Source organism: Tyto alba, unplaced genomic scaffold (assembly GCF_018691265.1).
Source record: "Tyto alba isolate M040663 unplaced genomic scaffold, T.alba_DEE_v4.0 Super-Scaffold_7, whole genome shotgun sequence".
Classification (NCBI taxonomy): domain Eukaryota; kingdom Metazoa; phylum Chordata; class Aves; order Strigiformes; family Tytonidae; genus Tyto; species Tyto alba.
Window position 1 is genome coordinate 38,660,252 of NW_024881328.1, and position 21,004 is coordinate 38,681,255.

At 48.3% G+C, this 21,004-nt stretch overlaps 1 protein-coding gene across 8 annotated transcripts in view; it reads right to left on the minus strand.

Annotated features, from left to right (window-relative positions):
* Window positions 1-2,717: 2,717 nt before the first annotated feature.
* ERBB4 (erb-b2 receptor tyrosine kinase 4) overlaps window positions 2,718-21,004 on the minus strand; it is a 640,083-nt gene continuing 621,796 nt past the window's right edge. For 3 of the 8 annotated variants that reach the window (XM_042783928.1, XM_042783929.1, XM_042783935.1), the window contains exons 26-29: window positions 14,587-14,634; window positions 14,253-14,300; window positions 13,289-13,580; window positions 2,718-10,705 (exon numbers count right to left, since the gene is read on the minus strand). In XM_042783928.1, coding sequence (XP_042639862.1) covers window positions 10,269-10,705; window positions 13,289-13,580; window positions 14,253-14,300; window positions 14,587-14,634 — 825 coding nt within the window. In that variant the 3' untranslated portion in view covers window positions 2,718-10,268. The remainder of the gene's footprint in view (window positions 10,706-13,288; window positions 13,581-14,252; window positions 14,301-14,586; window positions 14,635-21,004) is intronic. The other 5 variants (XM_042783930.1, XM_042783932.1, XM_042783933.1 and 2 more) reach the window with 3 other exon arrangements.

The following is a 21,004-nucleotide window of genomic DNA, read 5'->3' on the forward strand; positions in this document are numbered from 1 at the left end:
GCACCGCTCCCAGCTCACTCTTACCATTGCACGTCCCGGCCTTTTGGGTTTGACTTCTTTTTTTTTTTTTTTTTTTTTAATTTTATTTCCAGCCATCCCCGCCCAGGCTGGGTGGAGGCGGGCCGCGCTCACACTTTGCCCAGCCCGGAGCTGCCCGTGCGGTGTGATCCCGGCGGGGACGGGAGTTGTGCAATGGATTACAGGCGGCGCGAAGCAGCCCAAGGGACGCTCCTTTGCTGGGCTTTACCTTTCTGTTTTGACTTTTTCTATCTTCTGGCAGGGATTGCCAGAATATTTGCTGGGCCACTTTGAGCAGTGATACAGGAAACGCTCAGCCACGGCCATTTTTTTAAAAGCTGATTTTTTTATCTGCTGTTGTTTTTTTCCTTGATAAGTTCCTTAATATGTGTGTGGGGAACTGGTGTTTGTTTTAAATGGGCGGGCCGCTGGCCCCCTTTAGAAGCTTTACAGTCAGCATATGGGTTGTGTAGCTTTGCTGTGGTTTGCGAAGCTTTGCTGACTCAGTGGCAGAGGGCTTTCCATTAGTAGTGTTTCATTGGAAATTAGTTGGTTGATTAAGCGCTCCTTTTTAATTTTTTTATTAGGTAAGCAAGACCAACTTGAGGAAGGAGTGAAGGGGGCGAGGGTTATTTAGTAACACTCATCTCTCTTGTATTACTCGTGTCTTCGGGCTGTATTTCTTCTGAAGTTCTACTGTGACCACATCACTAGTTTTTCTATTGAATCTCTGGCTTTGCCTCAGACCCCATTTCCCCCCATGCTGTGTGACAAGAGCTGTGGCCTTTTGGGGTGTGGGTGCCCCCACGCGTGGGCCGGCCCTGGAAGGGGCCTGGGGGTACGAAGGCGGCCGGAAAAGGGGGGGCTTCCCACAGCACTCCAGTTAGCTAACGACCCCACGCTTCCCCTCCCCCCCCCCGGAAAAATACAGTTTATAACACCTACAGTTGTAATAATAATGTAAAACCCAACCCCTTCTTCAGCAAGCGGTGCTGTTGGGAGCAGCCTGTGCGCCTGGCGGCCTCCCTGGTGCCACGGGGAAGCGGGCGGGCGCTGGAGCCCCGGGCGCAGGAGCCCTGGCTGGGTGGGTGCAGCGGCCCTTCCACGCTGCCGCGTGCAGAACGTTGCGGCCACTTGTGAAACAAACAGACGGTCGCACTCCGGGGGCACTGGGGGTGTTCAAATGCGCCTCAAACAGCCGAACGACCTTTCCCGCTCCTGGCTCGGTGTGCACGCGCTGGGGAGCGCGGGTGCCGCGGTCAGCCGGGGGGGGGGGGGGGCAGGGAGCCCCGCGGCAGTTTGGGGTGTGCGCTGGGGGGGGGAGCTCGGCCGCTGCGGGGTGACGGGGGCACTGGGCCGGGTGTGTGTGTCTGTCTCTGTGGGCGTCTGTCTGTGTGTCTGTCTTCCTGGGCCCCTGTGTGTGTGTCTGTCTCTGCGTGTCTGCCTGTGCGGGTCTGTCTCTCGCAGTGTCTCTGTCCCTCTGTCTGTGTGCGTGTCTCTCTGTGTCTGTCTGTATCAGAGTGTGTTTGTGTGTGTCCATCTGTCTCTGTGCGTGTCTGTGTGTCTCTCTCTCTGTGCATGTGTGTCCGTCTGTCTCTGTTCTGTGTCTGTGTTAGCATGTGTGTGTGTCTGTGTGTCCATCTCTGTGTTTCTGTCTCTCTGTGCCTGTCTGTGTCTGTGTGTCCATCTCTGTGTTTGTGTCTGTCTGTCTCTGTGTGTCTGTCTCTATGTCTGCGTGTCTGTGTTTGTGGCTGGCTGTGTCCATCTGTCTGTCTCTGTTTGTGTGTGTCCGTCTGTCTCTGTTGTGTGTCTGTCTCTCTGTGTCCATCTGCGTGTGTCCGTCTGTCTGTCTGTGGGTGTCTGTCTGTCTGTGTGTCCATCTCTGTGTTTGTCTCTGTGTGTCTCTATCTCTGCATGTCTGTGGCTGGCTGGCTGTGTCCATCCGTCTGTCTCCGTGTGTGTCTGTCTCTGTGTGTGTCCATCTGTCTCTGTCTCTGTGTGTCTGTGGCTGGCTGTGTCCATCTGTCTGTCTCTGTGTGTGTCTGTGTTTCTGTCTGTGTCTGTGTGTCCATCTCTGTGTGTCTGTGTTTGTGGCTGTCTGTCTGTGTCCATCTGTCTGTCTCCGTGTGTGTCTGTCTGTCTCTGTCTGTCTGTATTTCTGTGTCCATCTCTGTGTTTCTGTTTCTGTCTCTCTGTGTCTGTCTGTGTGTCCATCTCTGTGTTTGTGTCTGTCTGTCTCTATGTCTGCGTGTCTGTGTTTGTGGCTGGCTGTGTCCATCTGTCTGTCTCTGTTTGTGTGTCTGTCTCTCTGTGTCCATCTGTGTGTGTCCATCTGTCTGTCTGTGTGTGTCTGTGTTTCTGTCTGTGTATCCATCTCTGTGTTTCTGTTTCTGTCTGTGTGTCCATCTCTGTGTTTGTGTCTGTCTGTCTCTGTGTGTCTGTTTTTGTGGCTGGCTGGCTGTGTCCATCTGTGTGTCTCTGTTGTGTGTCTGTCTGTCTGTGTCCATCTGTGTGTGTCCATCTGTCTGTCTCTGTGTGTGTCTCTGTCTGTGTGTCCATCTCTGTGTTTCTGTTTCTGTCTCTGTCTCTGTGTCTGTCTGTGTGTGTGTCTGTCTCTGTGTGTCTGTCTGTCTAGTCTGTGTGTCTGTGTACGTGTGTGTGTACACACCCCTGCACAGAAATACCACTCACACACCCACTTTCCTTCAGATTTTATTTAATTTCATTTATATTAAATTAAAAATAGATTTCTGACAGATTCGTATAACAAAAAGGCAGAACACTTTTCAAATTCTTCAGCTGGGATGACCGTGGGTTGATGCAAGGTGGGCCACAGTCCACATTTGCCGTAACTAACAGATACAGCTCTACCCCGAGGAGCATGAGGAGAAAATCAGGACAGCACAGAGGTGTGGAAAATATAACCACAGGAAGGAAAGATCCACAGGGTTCTCCCCAGCCTCCAAACAAGACGAAAGGGGAGGGAAGGAAAAAAAGAAAGAACGAGAAACCATGAAAAGAAGGGAAATTATGCTAAAATATGTACGTAATATTAACCCAGGTCAGTAAGTATTTTAACAGTGCATAATTCTCGATAGCTAAAATATGAGAAACAAAAGGTTAAAGTAACATTACGCCACACACAATTGGCATACCCTACTGTGTAAGCAAGTGCAGAAAGTCTGAACACACCACAATAGTGCTAAAACACAGAATCACACAGAATGCCAAAAATGGTACTTCTAACCAAAACCAGAGGGTGGGAAGGGAGAGAAAGAAAAGGGGAGGAGCGGCTTAAATCACAAGCAAATTACCTATATACAAATCAACCCTAAGGACAATTATGTTCCAAATAATGGTGTCCACAAGGAAAATAAAAGCAACATTATCCTTATTTACAAATGCAACTAGCTGTGTCTTTAACAAGCTATAAAAATACTATTCACATTTTCAAAGTAACATACAGTAGTTTTTGTATTTTTTTTTTTTTTTTTACTTTTTGTTTTCAGAAAGGCAGCTAACTCTGAATGCATCACTTTGCAAGAAATGAGCGTCTTCCCCAACATGCTGATGCTTCTTTTCTCCTGAAGGTACTTCGTAAGGCAGAAGTATTGTTGTTTTGTCTCTCTGCACTTTGAGAACACGGAGAATTGGCTAAACCCCAGACCCTCCCCGCCCTGCTGCTCTGGCCCAGCCCCGCGCCGCGCACGGGGCGTCTCGCAGCAGCTCGCCCCTGTCCCTGCGTCGCCTCCCCGATGGGGCTCGGCCTCTGATTTTGAGGGGACAGTAGTGTCACCCTCCGGGCCTGGGAATCTGAGCCTCATCAGAAAAGGAAAAATCGATAGGTCAAGACCGCCAGTTCAGGGAATACAGTTTGGCTATCTCTGTTTTCCGAAAGAGATTTCTTTCTCCCCTCCGTTTCCCCTCCCTATGTCAGGGCTGCTGCCTCTTTAGAAATTCCAGCTAACGATGTTGGGGAAATTTTACAATAAACTGGGCAAAAAAAGGGATCAAAACCATTGTGAATAATGTATCGAATGCATACCGTTTTCCGACATTAAAATGCTGTAAAAAATTACGTGTTTTCAGTGACCTGCATTTTTCTCTTAACATACCCCACCATAAAAAGACAAGTCCCCAGCAACTACCGTCAGTCCCCGTTTTCAAAGGAACAGTGGTTTAGTGCATTCAAAGTTAGCTACCCCTTACACAGCTGCTCAGTTAATAATCGACCCATTTAACAGCAGTACCAGTTTATGCTACATATGTCATAGTACCTTACCTCAAAAGAATGGCATACATATCTACACTTATAAAATACCATTCACAGTTTATTACTGTGGTTATCCCAAAAGGGTTTAGTCTTCGGAGTGCTATGGACAATACAGTGTTTTCTCCCTAAGAGGGCTCGAAGGCCGGGCAGGGCTCCACGAGGGTGCCGTGTGGGACCCGGGGGTCTCATCCACCACACGGCTGGAGCACGAGTTCATGGCTTTTGGGGTGGGGAGAACTGGGACGTAATTACTCGCGCTGCGTAACACCTTACAAATCGCCCCTTAAAGCCCCTCTCTACCAAGGTCCACAAAGCACGCTCTTAAATAATAAAAAAGGAAAAAAAAAAAAAAAAAAAAAGCAGCTCTGACTCCTCTTGTCTCCTAACGGCGGCAACGTTCTCCGGTTTCCCCCTCGCACTTTTCCCTGGCTCGTCGGCGCAGACCCCAGCACCCACAAGCTCCCCCCAAAAGGTGCCCTGCGGTGTCCAAACCCAGAGGCAGACCCCAGCTGCCGCAAACCTTTGCCGAAGGGAACTCAAAGTGATACTGTCCCCTTTGAGGTGCTCTTCAAGAGCCAAAGAGGCGCCTGATAACCCGAGGTCCGGCCCTGGTTCACACTAAAGCCTCTGTTCCACCAGTCTCCCCCAAAGCCTCCAGAGCAGGTCAACACCCACCTGAGCTCAACGTTCCGAAATGTCGCTGGCAAAGGGGGGGTGGAAGCCCCGATACGGCGCTTGTGCAAAGCCAACGAGCGAGCCACGGCCCCGCCCTCTGTCCCTGGGGCACTTGTGCTCCTCCCATTCCCTCCCCCGGAAGGGTCGGCACACAGAGCCTGCGGGGGCCCACGGGTGCTGCCGTGGGTGCTACCCTTGCTGTAACGCCTGCCTGGGGCGCGCACGGCTCGCCCGGAGTTCTCCAGTTACCCCGGGGAGCTACGTGACCAACAGCCTAATCCTGACTTGTGCCAAAGACTCCTCATCTCCCGGGTGGTATAAATAAAGGAGCCCAAACCGTCCCTCCATTCCTTTAGCTGCCTCCATGATGCAGGACACCTAACACAGACACTCCAGGGGGAAAAATAAATAACTTTTTCTTTGAAATCTGAGTTTCTCATACAGATCTATCCTCAAAAAAACCCCAACCCCGAGCTGCATTTCTAGGCTGACTTACCTCACAGCTAGTGCTTTTCACCCGCAGCGCCCAGCTCGCTCCATAGCTATGGGAAGAATGGATCCACAGAGAGTCAGGGCCACGCTGGTCTCTCAGGGTTGCCTTTTCCTTTGCTTCGGGGCCGGTGGTGGCTGAGGCCGGGGGACGCTCCCCTAGAGCTCCCTCCCCGGGCTACGGGAGCGGCGGCACACGCAGGGGGCCAGCGCCCTTCCCACGCCCGCGCTGGGCTCGCAGCTCTGCGCCACGAAGGGACAGGCACTGCCCCACTAACGCAGGAAATCACCGGAGTGAGACCACTGCGTACAGTTCCTGCAGTCAAGAAATGCGTTTTCTACTAAATAAGTGGTACAACCACGGGTGACACCACGTTTCTTTGTACACAGGACAGGATTTCAGGGCTGAGCTTAAGGTCCCTGAAGCAGCCCCGCACGGTGGCTCCTACTGCTGATAGTCGCTCGGATTTGCTTCCACCGCTCGCTACCTGTGAGAGACGACCTGTTTGAAAGCAAGCTGTAAACACTCCGCTACATGCGAGCAAACGGCCACGTGAGATCCCTCCTGGCTATTTTGCAGAAAAGGAACAATTTGAGAAGAGCTGAAGGAGGAAGCTTAAAAGTAGTTGGTTTCAGTCAATTATGTTACAGCAAGTCAATCAGACCCAGCATCTACACCTGTCTGAAATAACCCCCAGGTAGATAACAACATCTAAGACAATTATCGCTGAAAGAGGACAGGAAAAAATAAGCTGTTGTTCTCTTTCATTTAGCAAGTTGCTTTGTGCCCTGGACAAGGGCTGATACACACTCGGGTATCTGTTCTTGAAAAGTTAGTCACTGCTCTTCCGTCATGCAGGCTACGATAAGGGAAAGGAAAACATTTACAAATAGGGAGACCACATTATAAAATCCATAAAACCTGACAGTGCTGTGTACAGATACCATTGTAGAACTAGCAAATTAATTATACCCAGATAAAATACTTCTGGCTGATGCTCTCACCTACTGATCTGTGCTGACAAAATGCATTTTGTGTGCCCGAGTATCTGTTTTTCCTCAAAGCCTGTAATTACTCCTTAAAAAAACTGACCCTCATCTTTACAACTTAATACAGTAGAACATTTGCCATGACTTTACCACGTACATTTGCCCAACTTCTTTCACCGAGCCAGCAGCTACACTCACTAAGGCAAATGTGGGAGTTAGGGCCAGCCAGGGATTTCCGCTGATCAGATTAAGGCAGCCAAGCAGCTCTGCCTCTTTTTTTTTTTTTTTTTTTTTTTCCTTTAACCATGGCTAAAATTTGTCAGTAACACAAAAATCTGCCGCAGTAGCTGAGAGGCATGGCTGTGCCTGAGGAAGCGCGCAAGCCCAGGGCCCGTGTCCGCAGCGCCGCCGTCCCAACCGGGGCGAAGGCAGCGGCGGGGCCGGCCCAGCGGGAGAGGCGGGGGCTGCTGCTGGCAACGGCGGCTCCAACCCCCAGCTCAGTTTCAAAAACGACAAAAAAAAAGAGCCCACTGGTGAAGCTGCAGCCTGTTGAGTTTCCTATCCTCACGCATTATGGTGTTCAGGAACCCTGTTTGCCCTCTGCTACTCGCGGCACAGCTGGCACGGCTGCGTCGTGGAGCCCGGCGGCTTCTGCCCTGGCCTTCGCGCTGCCTCACTTCAAGGAACCTCTGCATCTCCACACTACTTACTAGAGTATATCACACCCACAGTCAACAATGAAAATGAATAAATAATTCAAGTTTTGTAAGAAAGAAAATGTTAAATTGTTAAAAAACACAATTATTTACATTGTGATTATTTGATGGGCTTGTTTCCAACACCGGTACTACTGAATTACCAGAGAAACAAACAGGCCTCACCTCCTGCGAGCAGCTACATCCCAGCACCACCCCACCCGGGGTCTGGGGGTGTGCATGCTTCTGCCCCAGCAGCCTTTGAGTGCACCTCCTTCAACTCAAACGCCTAGGCTGTACCAGGATTTTCTTTTCCTTTTTTCTCCATTAGGAGTTACTCTGTTACAAGACCCGTTCAGGGACAAATCCACCCCTTTCTCCACCCACCCACGCAACCCGAGCTGCTGCTGCTGCTGCGCTGGAGCAGGACATCCAGGCTCCTGTGCCGGTCTCTGTCTCCGGGCAGCTCGGCAGTTGCGTCCCAACCCGGCAGACCTTTGCCCGGGCTTCAGATGACACCCTGTGAGCACGACCGCCGGCAAACCTTCCCTGGCGCGGCGGCTCCAGGACCTCGTGCCAGCCCGCCGCGCCCCCAGCCCCTGCCAAGACCCCGGGGCGTTGCGGGAGGGCAGCGGGAAGAGGCCAGGCCCCTCGGACGCCTGACGTGTCTGTAACCGTCCACCCCACGGCAGCGGTCTGCCGGTCATTTTGTTCTGCCACCACCTCGGTACCCCCTGACCCAACATCTCCTTTTTGTTGCTTCAAAGGCCTGTACTTGTCTTGCTCTTTTCAGACTCTTCAGCTACGTACTCTGTTTACAAGGTTAATATCCACCCCGCAGCTGGTTCGCACTGGCCTCAACACACCTGATGCAGAAACAAGCTGTTGGCTGAACAGACCTTGACCTCGTGATCATACACAATTTGTTTCCCATCTACAGGTGTAATCACCAACCCAGGTTTGAAATCTCTTCATACCTTTGTCAAGCCGACCCTCAACCACCAAGAGCTGGGTAACTATTGCTTGTTTCTTACTTCTTCCTCTGCTTCCCTACTGTTCAAGGTGGCAAGCTGTTCAGACGGGGGGATTCTGGGGGAGCTTGATGCCATTTCCAGACCACTGGTTGTTGCTGGTTTCCTTGCCAGGTTAGGTCACCCCAAAGATCTCGACTTTAACAGTACTGAAGCGCATAAACTGAGATACTGTTGTACCACCTAAGACTGCCGCCCATCAGGTATTTTCTTCCCCTTTAAGAGCCTCGATGGACAGAAACATAGGCAGATCTTCAAAGGTACTTCATAGTTCCTTAAGATTTTCGGTGGGAACTAGGTACACAAATGCTCTTACACACACGGGTCTCGGCGTGTCAGGAGTGTCTCTGGCCCTTACGCCTCCCTTCCCAGCTCCATCCGCCTCAGGTTGCTAAAAACGTCCAGAACTCTGGCTGAAAGGTATTTCCAAAGAGGAACAGGCTGGGGGGTGGGGTGGGAGTGTCTACCTAAAAATTGAGGTTCATGAAAGCAGAACTAAGTGCAAGGAGACTGACTCATACTTATTTACATTTTTGACAGAAAGCTCTGTGAGTCATGCACATTTTGACTTCTCAAACCTCGTATGCGCCACCTTCTGTGCCAGAGTAATCCTCCTTTTAGAAAAAATATTCCATACTGCTGCAAGCCAGAGCAAGACATTTGTCTCCTCCGATCCCTTTCAAGGCTTGCTCTGCTGTCCTTCACGCGGCAGCAGTAAGAGCTGGTTGCTCTGTCACTGTATTCTCTGAAGCAGTCAATGCAATGGCCCCTCAGAACTGGTAGACATTGTTCCAAAGACTTGATTTGCTTCATTTTGGCATTTCCACAGTCATCCCTTACATAGAATTCTTTTTTTTTTTTTTTTTTTTTTTTTTTTTTTTAATTTAAAATTATTATTTTGTATTTTGCTGGTCACTTCCATATTGCTTCATTCAAAATCCAGAAAACAGTTCAAATAAAATCGGAGCTTAAGTGCAAACTAACTTTCCAGTGAACCGCTATGTGCGTTTTCTCCAGTCCAGTGTCTGTCTTCCAGTTTAAAGGACCCTTCCCACCACCACCCCACAGAACACCAGCAGACTTCACGACCCATATCAAACTCTCCAGTTCTCCATCTTGTCCTCAGTGTTGCCTGACAGCATCCCCGACTCCCTTCGTGATCACAAAGAAGAAAAAAGAGGGAAGAATTTGCTTAGGGCTTTTTATGTATTTATAGTCAGCAGGTATAAAACAGGGAAGCAAAGCCTTTTGCATACAAATCTTGGTTTCTTGGCCTTTTAGTTTCAAAAAGAACGTGTTGGAGGCATGGTTTTGTTGCTCTCTTCTGAAAGGGTTTTCGCGTTTAAAGTGTTTGTCATGTTGGCACACATACAAAAATGGTCGTGTCGGGTACCAGATCTGAACGGGAGTCTCTGTGGTTAGGAATTGGCACAAAATCAAGGTGTGGCTCAGAAAAAGGGTTTAGCCATATAGTAGAGTTCACATCATCATTTCTTGGAAAGCCACGATGAAGAGCTGGATGATTATGAGAAGCCAGGTTAGCCATTTTCAGTTGCTGGGATAGAAAGTGTTAGAGAAAGAAATTGGATTCTCAATCTCAATTACTATGCTATCACACATGATATAAAAATTGTCCTTTTTCCCCCCAATGGAAACTGCATTGAGATTTCCAGGAATGCTGTACAGACTCTCATCAGTTCCTGCTGAAAGAACCAGCCTATCTCTGGCTTTCCCTGCAGCGTCTGGGCTGAGCCACCGAGAACTACAACAGCAGGCAACACAGCACTGGCCTGTACTGGTACTGTCTGGCTTCTCTGACCGTCCGACCCTCCAGATCTGCGGAAAGTGAAAAATGCCAGGTTGTACACACCTTCTTCCAGTCTCTTTCCTTCCTTCCTTCCAGGTTCCCAACCCAATCTGCTATTGACTCCAAGACATCCTTTCACTTGGAAGTATCAAAAATGAGTGAACTGGCAAGAAGAGGAAGCTCAGGGGAGAAAGGGAGAGAGGGAGGGGAGAGAGGGAAAAGGAGAGCGAGAGAGAAAGAGTGAGGCAGCTAGAAGGGGTTGCCTTTCCACTTCTGTAAGACCATGGTCACTACACCACTGTATTTCGGTGTCTGTAGGGCGGCGGGGGCAGCACAGTGCCAGGCTTCAGGGAGAACTCGGAGAGGTATTCAGGATTCTCTGCCACAATGGGCCGGATCCGTCCATTCTGTTTGTAAAAGTATTTTGTGCTGTATTCTTGCAGGTAGTCCGGGTGCTGGAGGGTGCTTCGTGGGGGCAAGCTGTGGTTCCAGTAGTCCGGGTTGTCAAAGGCCTTCTTGGCTTTCTCCGGCAAATTGTTCTTCAGGTACTCAGCATTTTCCAAGGTGTTTGCAAAAGTGTTGAGGTACAATGGCTCGTTCACGTACTCATCCTCTGCTTTGGGCTGCCCGTTTGGAGCGTTGTGATACTCTGGGTTGTCCACGGCTTGGAGATCTCCGTTCTTTCGTCGGGAAACAAATGGGTTCTCTTCCACCGGGTTTAGGTAATCTAAGGGAAGATAAAAAAAGAATCAGCACAGAGAGGACGTAATCCATCGTGAGTGCATTACTACTAGGCCATACCAGAAGCAGTACTTGGACTTGTGCGTCCTCCACCCCAGCCATTCCTAGAATTCCAAATGAGATCAGGTGCTGACTACGTTGAACACACCCTTGCTAACAGTGAAGAATTTACAACCTAAACAGACAATATGGGTTAAAAAGAAGATGAAGCGACTCATCAAACATATGGGCAAACTCAACCACAGCTCTTGCTGAGCCATAGCCCGTGTGCGTTGCTTGATCCTGGACTCCCTCTCGGTGTATGATCTACAGACCCAAACACGCCGCGCGACCCCTGCCTCTGCTGCTGACCCTGTGCAACCTTGGACATCTCTGCCAAACCCTCTGCTCTGCCATCTTTCGATCCAGAAAGCTCTACAGAAATCTTAGTCAAGCCTCTCTGCACAAAACCCATCCCCAAGGGCTAAGTTCTAAGACAGCTTCACTTCTAACAGAACAATTGGCCTGATTAAAAACCTTCCATCCCTGAAGGACAGAGGGCCTCAAAGCATGATGAAAAAAATGATTCAAATGAGCCCTGGGAAGGGTATAAGAGAGCCTAACATCATCTCCAAAAGAAGGACTTGGAACAGGCTACAGTTGATTCTAATCATTTTCTGTGGATTAACACCACAAAAAATTGTAGCTGAATCGCAGAAAGTTTTTAAGGCATACGGAGTTTGCATGGAGAGCTAGACAGGAGATGGGGAGGGAAGAGAAACGTAAAGGGATTGGCTGTCCTGGGTTACAAATGCATGCAGAGTAAGGTGTCTCTCATGGTCACACACAGGCGACTGAGCCATGGAGCAATGGATTTGTTGAGAGTCACGTCCTGCCTTGCTCTGGGTATAGCGAGGTCTCGCGGTGAAACAGAAAGCCAGTCAGCCTGGGTGGGTGGTGGGGGGGGGTCGCTGACACTGCGACTGGGCTGCAAAGGGAATGGCTTGGAGATGAGCCGGGGGCAAGAGTGACTGGGGGTGGGACCCCTGCAGCAAGATCTGTCAAAAGCTACCAGTTCACTCAAGGCTGCAAATCATCAGATCAAACCCACTTCCAGTATTAGTTCTGCCTTTCATCTCACGGCCTGGAGGTTCCTCACAAAACAGGGTCCCCAAGCCAGCGCCGCTAGCGAAGGGCAGGGCCTCTCAGCCTGCCTGTGCCGCTTCCAGTGGCACGGCTCTGGTCACGGTCTCCAGAGACACCTCCACACAGAGCCCTGCCGGCAAGGAAACAGGCCCCTGGCTGTTTTAAGAGGGTGGCTGTAGTCTTCGCTTCAGCTCTGTTTTTATCCAGGATGGGGCCAAAACTATTCAATGCAAAAGTTCAGGACTTAGCGAGTACCTCTGAACGCGGAGCTAGAACTTCGCTGAAGCGAGCTGAACAGGCACATGCGCCCGTACCAAAAGCACAGTGGGAACATGTTTTATTTAGGGATGACAGCCAAGCAGTGCTTTCATTTGAACCCCACAGCTGACAGAGAGCACGCAGCATTGCGGCCACACGGTGACATCCCTGTGTCTGTGCCCAGGGAGAAGGGAAGGAGGTGCTTTCTCCTGAGCTGCTGCTACTGCGGCCCCGAGGGCTCAGGCAGCCCCTCTGAAGGGCTAGGTTTCTGCAGCACTCTGAGGAAACCCCCGGGGTGAACCTGTCCATGAATGTAGGTGTGGGCTCACACTGAAGCCAACTCACAGCATCAAATCCCTTACTGCAAGGGGGGTTGCCGACGTGCAGGAGCACGAGTGCGCTCCCACGATTGCTACTGCTGTGGGTCATGCCCCAGGGCTCCCTCCATTCCCACCATGTAACACAAAGGGTAAGTGGCTTCCAAATTCTTAGCAAACACAGTAGTTACTTGGCATTTACATTTGCATTAATTAATTTCTTCAAAGCAAAGGCAAAGGTTTGAAAGCAAATGACTAATGACACATCCCCTTAGAACTGAATGACTGTTGTCACTATTTAAAAAGGAAGAAACGAATGACGGCAAACTGTGAAGTGTAGCACTCTGAGCTGGCACAGATCTAGGCAAACTTCACCTTGCAGTGATGGTGTCTCTGAAGCACATCTTGTTCTTTCAATCCTAAACTTCTCTTGGGTATGAAATGTCAACTGCGTGTATCGGTTCTGTGATATGTTCAACATGACATTTACCAAGCACAATGCCATGAAGATAAAGAAGATCAATAAACAAAGCAAAGTGGAGACTACAGCTGGCCAAAGACAGATCCTTTTCTTGAAAATAACTGAAGATTTGTGTTTGGATAAGAAGGGGGTTTGGCTTTTTTTTCATTCCTCTCCTTATTTCTCACAAAGAAAAGGGGGAATTACCAAACTTGACAGATTTTTCTAAGTAGAAAATTAAGCAAAGAAAAACGAATCCCCATGTAAAGAAATATTAACCTAGTCAGAATGTTTCAAGCTTGCTGGGTTACTCAATAAAGCCATTTTTGGTGAACAGCTGCCGATGTAGAAAAAGAGAGAAATGCAGTCAGACTAGACCGGGGGCTTCTCTGGAAAGGCAATTTTTTACCTGTTTTAGGTTTGTCTCGCATCGGCGTCATGTACCCGTCCTCATCCAGCTCTCCCCGGACGACCCGCTCGGGTATGAAGACCGTGGGATCAGCGCTGTACCTCTGGGTGCTGCTGTCCTCTTTTGCCAGGGTTGCCGCTTGTTTCCGTAGTGTGCCATTACAGCAAGTATCTTCAAAGATCTCTGCCGTGGCCCCTTGAGCAACTGGGGCTTCTGGTATTATGCAGCCAGGAGCTCTGTACGGCATCGGCACTTCTGCAGCGTAGCCACCATCTCTATACACAAACTGGTTCTGTTGGAAAAGAAAAGGCAGCATGAGAAAGGAGGCTCCGAAGGGAGAAGATTCAACAACAAGTCATCTCTGTGGCTCCTGTGCCCTTCCTGCCACGTTTGCTCAGTGATGCATTTCACCGGGCAGGTGAAGCCTTGCCCATCCTGCAGACTACTGCGTTCCCGGCGCTGCGGGATCAGCAGCAGCGCAGGCTCTGCTGTGGACTGGCAAAGCATCCGTCTGCCCAGCGGTGCTGAGCCAGCTTCCCCTCCCAGGGAGGCACCATCGGGGAAGCGAGGGGAGCGGGGAAGCAAGCTGGCTGCTCAGGGCTGGAAACAGGGCTAGGAATGGGGCAGGAAAGCTTGTCTCCTCCCTAGACAGGTGGAGGTTGGATACACACAGCTGTAAGACACAAACACGGTATGTCCGCTTTGGCAATCTCCCTGCATTTCTGAACAAAACCCTTAAACCTCACGTTAGGGAAATCTCCTTTTGCAAAGGGGACTGGGAATAGAGGACGTAACATCTCTGAACTGTGTTTATTTCGGGGTGGGGGAGGGCTACTTTTAGGGTGTCCTGCAGTGACAACCACACGGTCACCCAAACACTATGTAATTCCATCGGGTAGTGCACTTCAGGCTGGTGAACTCTGTTTGTATTGGTACCTCAACTCAGTGGCTCGACTCAACCTACCATTTTGCTTGACAGCAAGGGCGTGCAAGGAAATTTCGACATCATGACCTATAAATAGGAAGGAAAAATGTACAGATTCATCCAAGCCTGTTACCTAAACGCTTTTTCAAGAAAAGTTGGCAGTTGGCAGGATTTTGGGTGTGGGTCCATAAAGCTCGCACATGGATCCAGGCTGAGCGTAGAGATCTTGACTATTTGATTGCTTATAGGCACAATTCATTCACTGTTGGGTTTTGGGCCATTTATGCAGGGAAAAAAGGGGTTTGAAACAGAAAATACGTAGTGAAGAAAGGAGGAAAACCTAAAGGATGAAGGTTGAATGTGAAATACTTACTCCTGACATAGGGGTGTAGGCAGGAGGAGGGCTGTGTCCAATTTCACTCTAATAGGAAAGAAAAATGGAATGATGGATACATAATAAGCGGTCACATGAATGAAACAAGTCACATGAGCTGTATGAGCTAGTGGGGAGAAACATGCACATCAGTTAGATTTTCTAACTGAATCCAAAATTCAAAGAATTCAGGCGTGGCAAACGTCTCACCAACATCAACGGGCTGTGTGCCTCAGCAGTCTCAGGGAGGGCTACTGAGTTCTCCTGCCGGGTAAGGGCAAGTGCCACGTTACACCTGCTGTGAGCTGTGTATCCTGCAAATGTCTCGCCTCAAATGTTTGGACAGGCAGATTGGACAGCAAGAATGACAGACAGTGCACTCAACTTCAGAGGAAATACAGGGCAGGAGAAGTGCAGAAGGCGTCTAGCTCCAGGCCAAGGCTTCCTTTCCCAGGGACAAAGCAGGAGAGGAATACCCGGGAGAGCAGGAGGGTGCAGGGCTGTCATTAGGCTGTCACAGCTAGCTTAAGCGTCACAGGAAAAACAGCCCCTGAGCTTTGGTAAACCCAAATAGCACAGCAGCTCCTGGATATCAAGACTCCAATGTGCCACAGTCCTGCTCTCAACATACACCACCCTTCTAATGTTACCTCTGTATCACAGGCTAAGGGGTTTTACCGAGAACTCTGGAGTATCTGTGCAGAACCTTCATGTTGATACTGGTTTCCAGAAAGTTCTCACACTGCCCTGGGAACCCTGAACTGCTGTAACATCAGCAGCACAGCAGCTGCATTTATATCTATTAGTGGTACTCAAAACCAGCCTGTTTTTCATTGAGGAAATGCTGATTTTCGGAGGAAAAGAAAAATAAAACAAAGAACCCTTTATTTTTCATGTGGTTTTCTATTGCCAAAATGTTATTTTTGAGACTACAAGATCAGTTCTTCATAGCTGCTTTGTTTCCCATTTTGTTTCAAAAACTTCCCGTATCTCCAAGTTGTGGGCTGAGAAAAAGTCAGTGTTTGAAAAAAGAAAGTCTGAACTTGAGATAAATTAGAAGGAAGACCCCACCGCCTCTGGAAAGAAGTCTAATCACCCCAAGAACACTCTAATTTAGAAAGTATCTCATCCATCAAAATCTGTTTCAAAAACATATTAACACCAAGAAACCTACCAAAACTAAAAGAGAAGACAACACGCATCCTCACATCGTTGTACAGTCAAGCTTTCCCTTACAAACTTCTTGCCAAAACATCACGATGGAGATGACAGTCACTATCAAATATCTACTTTATAAAGGAATGTTTTGTGTTTAAGCAAAATACCTGCATCAGGAAAAACTTTACAAATATAAACTTTTTTACAGTGCATGCTGTCTGTCTGAAGACCCTTTTCCGGTAATCAAAAATATACCCATTTATTTCTGTTTGAAATAACCCTGCAGCCACTTTGTTACTCAGATCTACCCCACGTATTTGAGGTGTAAATGTGATGAGCCATCATTAGAGATTTTGTCCATCCCCATGAAAATTCATCCATATTTAGCCAAGTTATGAGTTATGACCTAAAAAAGCCTCCAGGTTGCAAATTACAAAAGCGCAGGAAAATTGTTAGCTGAATTGTCTATCTGCACCGTCCATTGGCAAGGCTCTCCATTGGCAGGACTCTCTCTGTAGTTGTTTTTCCTCAGAGAAACTAGGTGCTGGAAGGAAACACAGGAGAGGATCTATCCCATGGCCTCAGCGAATCCCCTGCCAGTGCCTGTGCCTGGGGGAGGAGGAGGAGGAAACGGCAGTCTGAGCAGACTGCAGATTTGTCGAGAGGCTTGCAAGGAAAGTGATGCTGGAAGAGCTGGCAGCAGGGGTGGTCAGGAGCCAGGGAACGGTGGCTTGAAAAGGAACAGAGGGCAATGGCAAGTGAGAGAGACTGTGAGGTGCAGGGAGGGAGAAAAGGTTGGCATGTGACCAACGGCTGAGTAGGAAGGTTGGTAGCAAGAAAGACCAAAACGTGACAGGGAGAAATAAGGAGGCACAAGAACGAAAGATAGTCTGAAAGCACCGAAACACCAGCTTCTCTAGGTGCTGGAGCTGAACTCGAATCGCTCTTGAACTGAATGGCCGAGGGCAGGCCTGGCTTGGGTGGCGCAGAGGCAGCCGAGCAGCCACCGGTCCTCCCTTGGCACGACTGGCTGAGCTGAGCTTTGTGCAGCCAGCGGGAGCTCCGAGGGCTCCGTGCACAGGTCCCAGGGCTGGCTGGCAGGATTACGGGCAGGGGATCGGAGTTCGCTGCTACCCACCTTTCACATGCACTAAAGTGCTGTAACCACTCCTGTTCTATTTGGTACAACGCTACACACCTTTAATCTACATCTTTCTGTTTTCACAGAGGTGCTCCCATGAGTTTCAACTTGTGGTTCATTGACTCTGGATGAGTAGGGGGAGAGCGGTCTCAAACTACTTCTGGTTCACAGCCCACAGTGATCTCTTAAAGGTAACTTAGAAAAGGAAATACTTTGCCAGCAGGCTTAACTTCAGTACCCAGGGCTATGCTCCTCTGTCAGCAAATGTTTAGATGAATAGCAACTTAAAACCCCGCAGTTCTAGTATGGCTACACTATCTATCGGTGGGCATGCTTTGCTCCACCCTCTTCACAAAAAGCTAAACCCACCATCCTATCTTTAGATCTTCTTGGCCTTGACTCTAACACTTAAACACATACTATGCAACTCTAACAACATAATAACAGGCCCTCTCAGAATAGCCCTGCCCCAAAGACGTCAGGAGAGAGTGGATTAGCATTAATGCATTTATTGCTATTTTTGCTGACAAGACCCTTCCCAGTCAGTGACCTGCCAACTAAGATCACAGAATTGGTATTTACTTCATGCCTCCCCTTTAACTCTGTACTAAATGTAGCTGTCTTGCAACACCCTTAACACAGAACCTTACAGCTTGGCTCTTCACCAAACCATGAGTGTCTGCACACTTTTTAAATTCTTTACTGTTTTTCACCATGGTTTGATACCCTGTGGCCACTGTTCCAAAAAAAGGAGGCAAAGAAAACAGCTGTGGTGCCAATTAGTGGGGCTGAAAATGTGATGTAATTGTTTAAATGTCTTTAAATTGCCTGCTAATTGCAAAGTGATGTTGTCATTTTGTAAACTTCCAAGATAACTGCTGAAAGCCCCAGCCAACTCTTATTGGTCAGGCCATGAATCCCACTGGGACCAAAAAATACATTTGGACCTTACCAAGTAAAACTTAAATAGCTTGATTTATATGTGTATTCCAATTTACTTTGTTGATTATTTTTTTTGGTGTTGTTTTCGCATCTTAAATACTATCTTGAAAAAAAAAGAGCTGATGTTGCTTTACTGAGATCATCTAAGGTTCTGGAGTTCTGAACCTGAAATCGTGACCTGAATGACTGAGATCTCTAGGTTGTTGAGATGGACAGAGGCTGGTTGCTCAAAGACCTCACTACATAAGCCAACTTAAAAAGTCTCAACTTGCATATTAAAAAAAAAAATAATAAATGAGTAATCACCCCCTTCTGATAGTGTAATATCCATTACATTACACTCATCAGCTCTGGAGTGCACAAATCCATTGACATTTAAACTCCTCAGCATCCTCCAGAAGGAGCCCAGCCTTTTAACTGCCCATGAGCAGCCCTAACTAGAAATGCCTGAAATTTCATTCTTTATACCACATGATTGAAATTTAGGCACAAACATGCCATCAGGGAGAAAAGATAAAAAACAAGCAAATGTCCCTAAAGCCTTTTTAGAGGACCTTTGGTATTAAGTACCAGTCGCATATCAGCTATTATAACTGCTAACGTTTGTGTAAAATGAGCCTTGATAAGAGAGAGGTAAATAACACTTTTGTGAATATTGGCCTGTGTTATTGCTTTCTATTCATTAATTTCATTTTCCAATTCCTTGCTTCTAAAATCTCCCAAAGGTAAGTATCTCCTCTTTTATAGCAGGGATATAATATTTTCTGTCTGCATGTTAAACTGTAATGAAATCAAAGCCTCACCGGGTCCTGCTGCTCATATTTATGTAGTTGTGTGAATATGCCTCTGCCTTGTCTCTTTTCATTTGAGTCTAGCGTCGTGCCTGCAGTATGGCACCCAGAGCTGTGGTCCTCCCCCTGCCTGCACTACAGCTCATCTCACATCAGCCCTATGGTGACCACAGCTGCCTTCAAAGCCGCACCCACAGCAGATTTCTGGCGGAAAAAATGCTGAAGGTACCCGGTGATGGGATGTTGCTGTGGGACTATGGGTGGCACATGACTGTCACCAAATAGAAAATAAATAAAACTATTTTACAGTAGGATCTGGTACCCCCATGCTTTGCTTGCTAGCACAGTCTCCCAACAGCACCTTCGCTGGTGCAGAGCCGGTCTTTCTTGTCACCCACCGAGACGTGCACACACATTTGATAGGGTTGCATAGTTGTTACTGTTCCTTCGTCTTAAGCAACCTGCTAAGCTCATGGGACTGAAAGATTTGTCTTTACTAAAGGCAAGGCTCTTCCAACATCAGTGTACACACAGACACACACGTCTGAACCCACTCAGATACTGCTCCTATCCACGTGAAAACTCAATTCCCTTTTACTCTCCTTCTGTTCTCGTACGCAAAAAGCACCAAACCATAAAGCAGGAGTAAAGCCCTCCCACCTTCTCACTGGCATGTTCCTCACATGTCCTGTTCAGGGGCATCTCATGGTCTATGCTTCAGGCAACTCAGTGGTTATCTGTTTTGATCAAGCTCTGCAACACTTCTTTGTCCCACTTCAGTCCTGGGCTGTGTGCTCCCACAGATAACTCACTTTCCTCCTTCCCCTAGAAACTATTTACCTGATTTGAAACCAAGTCAGCAGGCAGGCTCGGGTCATTCACAGCCTCCTAACATACTAGGCTGAGCAGATCTTGCTGCAAGCACCAAGATTTCAGCATTTCTCTAGGAAGAAGGACAGCGGATTTATGCAAATAGATCCGAATAATACATTCGGGATGCTCTGGTGGGGCTGCAGGCAGTGCACACAACACCGAGCTGTCCCACCAGCCCTGAGCAAACGCCAGCTACATTTCAAGGGAGCAGCCTGGTATTTACAACTGATCCGAACTGAAATTCAAATAGGAAAGACCACCCCAAGAGAGCAGCCACCTCTGCTCACGAGCAGTCCTGCTTCCCTCTGACCACAGAACTAACAGCTTACTCTGCCCTGCTTCAGAGAGCCCCCAGCAAACACATCTGAGACGAAAATCAAAGGAAAGAAAAAGCATGTACCAAGAGATCACTGTGTAACGTTAAATAGAAATGAAATGCTGTTTGTATAGTAATAGCTAGAAGGCTTTGCAGACCTCTGGAGATTTCTGGTCCTAGCCCCGGCTCAGAGCAGGGCCATATTTAAAAAGAAAAAATTAGACACCCCCCACGGCCATTACAGTTAAAGCATATCCATCCCTACAGCTCACAGCACCTGACACAAGTCTGGCACTCCTCATGCTCTTTCTTCTGTTCAGCCTGGGCTCCTGACCCTACTTAAGAAAACTTCATTCCCCGCTGGGCACTTTCCTCTAGGACTATGAGGAAAAATTCCCATTAGCACCACTGTCAAGTGTCATGGCTCGGCATTAGGTACAGGTCATTTTTGGCACCCTGCATCACTTCAGCACGCAGAAAAACAATCACAGCATGCTGGAGGTGTACATCCTCTGAAACTGGTTGGGGGGGTGTGTGTGTCTCTTACACCACCTATTTCAGGAACACAAACAGCAACGTGGCCCACCTGACAATGCAGCAAGACAGGACATACATTTTGCCAGTGAGAAGAAAGGGGAGCCTATTACTCAACAACAACAAAAAAGGTAGAACTAGTATATTCAGGCTGTGGACAGTAGCTCTGCAATAATTTACAATGCCCTTAGTTCAGTGGCCATAAAGTTCCATTGGGGATCGATGAATCGTTATTGGAAGTGATGAAGTCCCAATCCCTTTTCTAGCATTGCCCTTTCTCACAACGGGTGCAAACTTTTTAACTTGAATGTTGATACACAAGTATAGAAAAGAATGTAAGCACCATCCTGTGTTAGCTAAAGCATTTGATCCAGTCTCTGCTTCCACAATCAAGACACAAAATACTCAGTTTAGATCAGTGAGAGAGAGAAAAACAAACAAACAAACAAACAAACAAACAAAAAAACAAAAAAAGAAACAAGGAATAAGTCTTTTCTGCATGTAAGGATTTTTCCGCACCTAAGTTTTTCCTGGTCACTGTTTGTCAGAAGAGAGGCAAGATCTGCAGGCAGCCTGAGCCCTAACCCAGTTCACAGGGGCTGCTGTATCACCTGGCTGTGCCAGATCATGTCCTGGCAGTATGGTGGGTTTAAGACCTCCCTG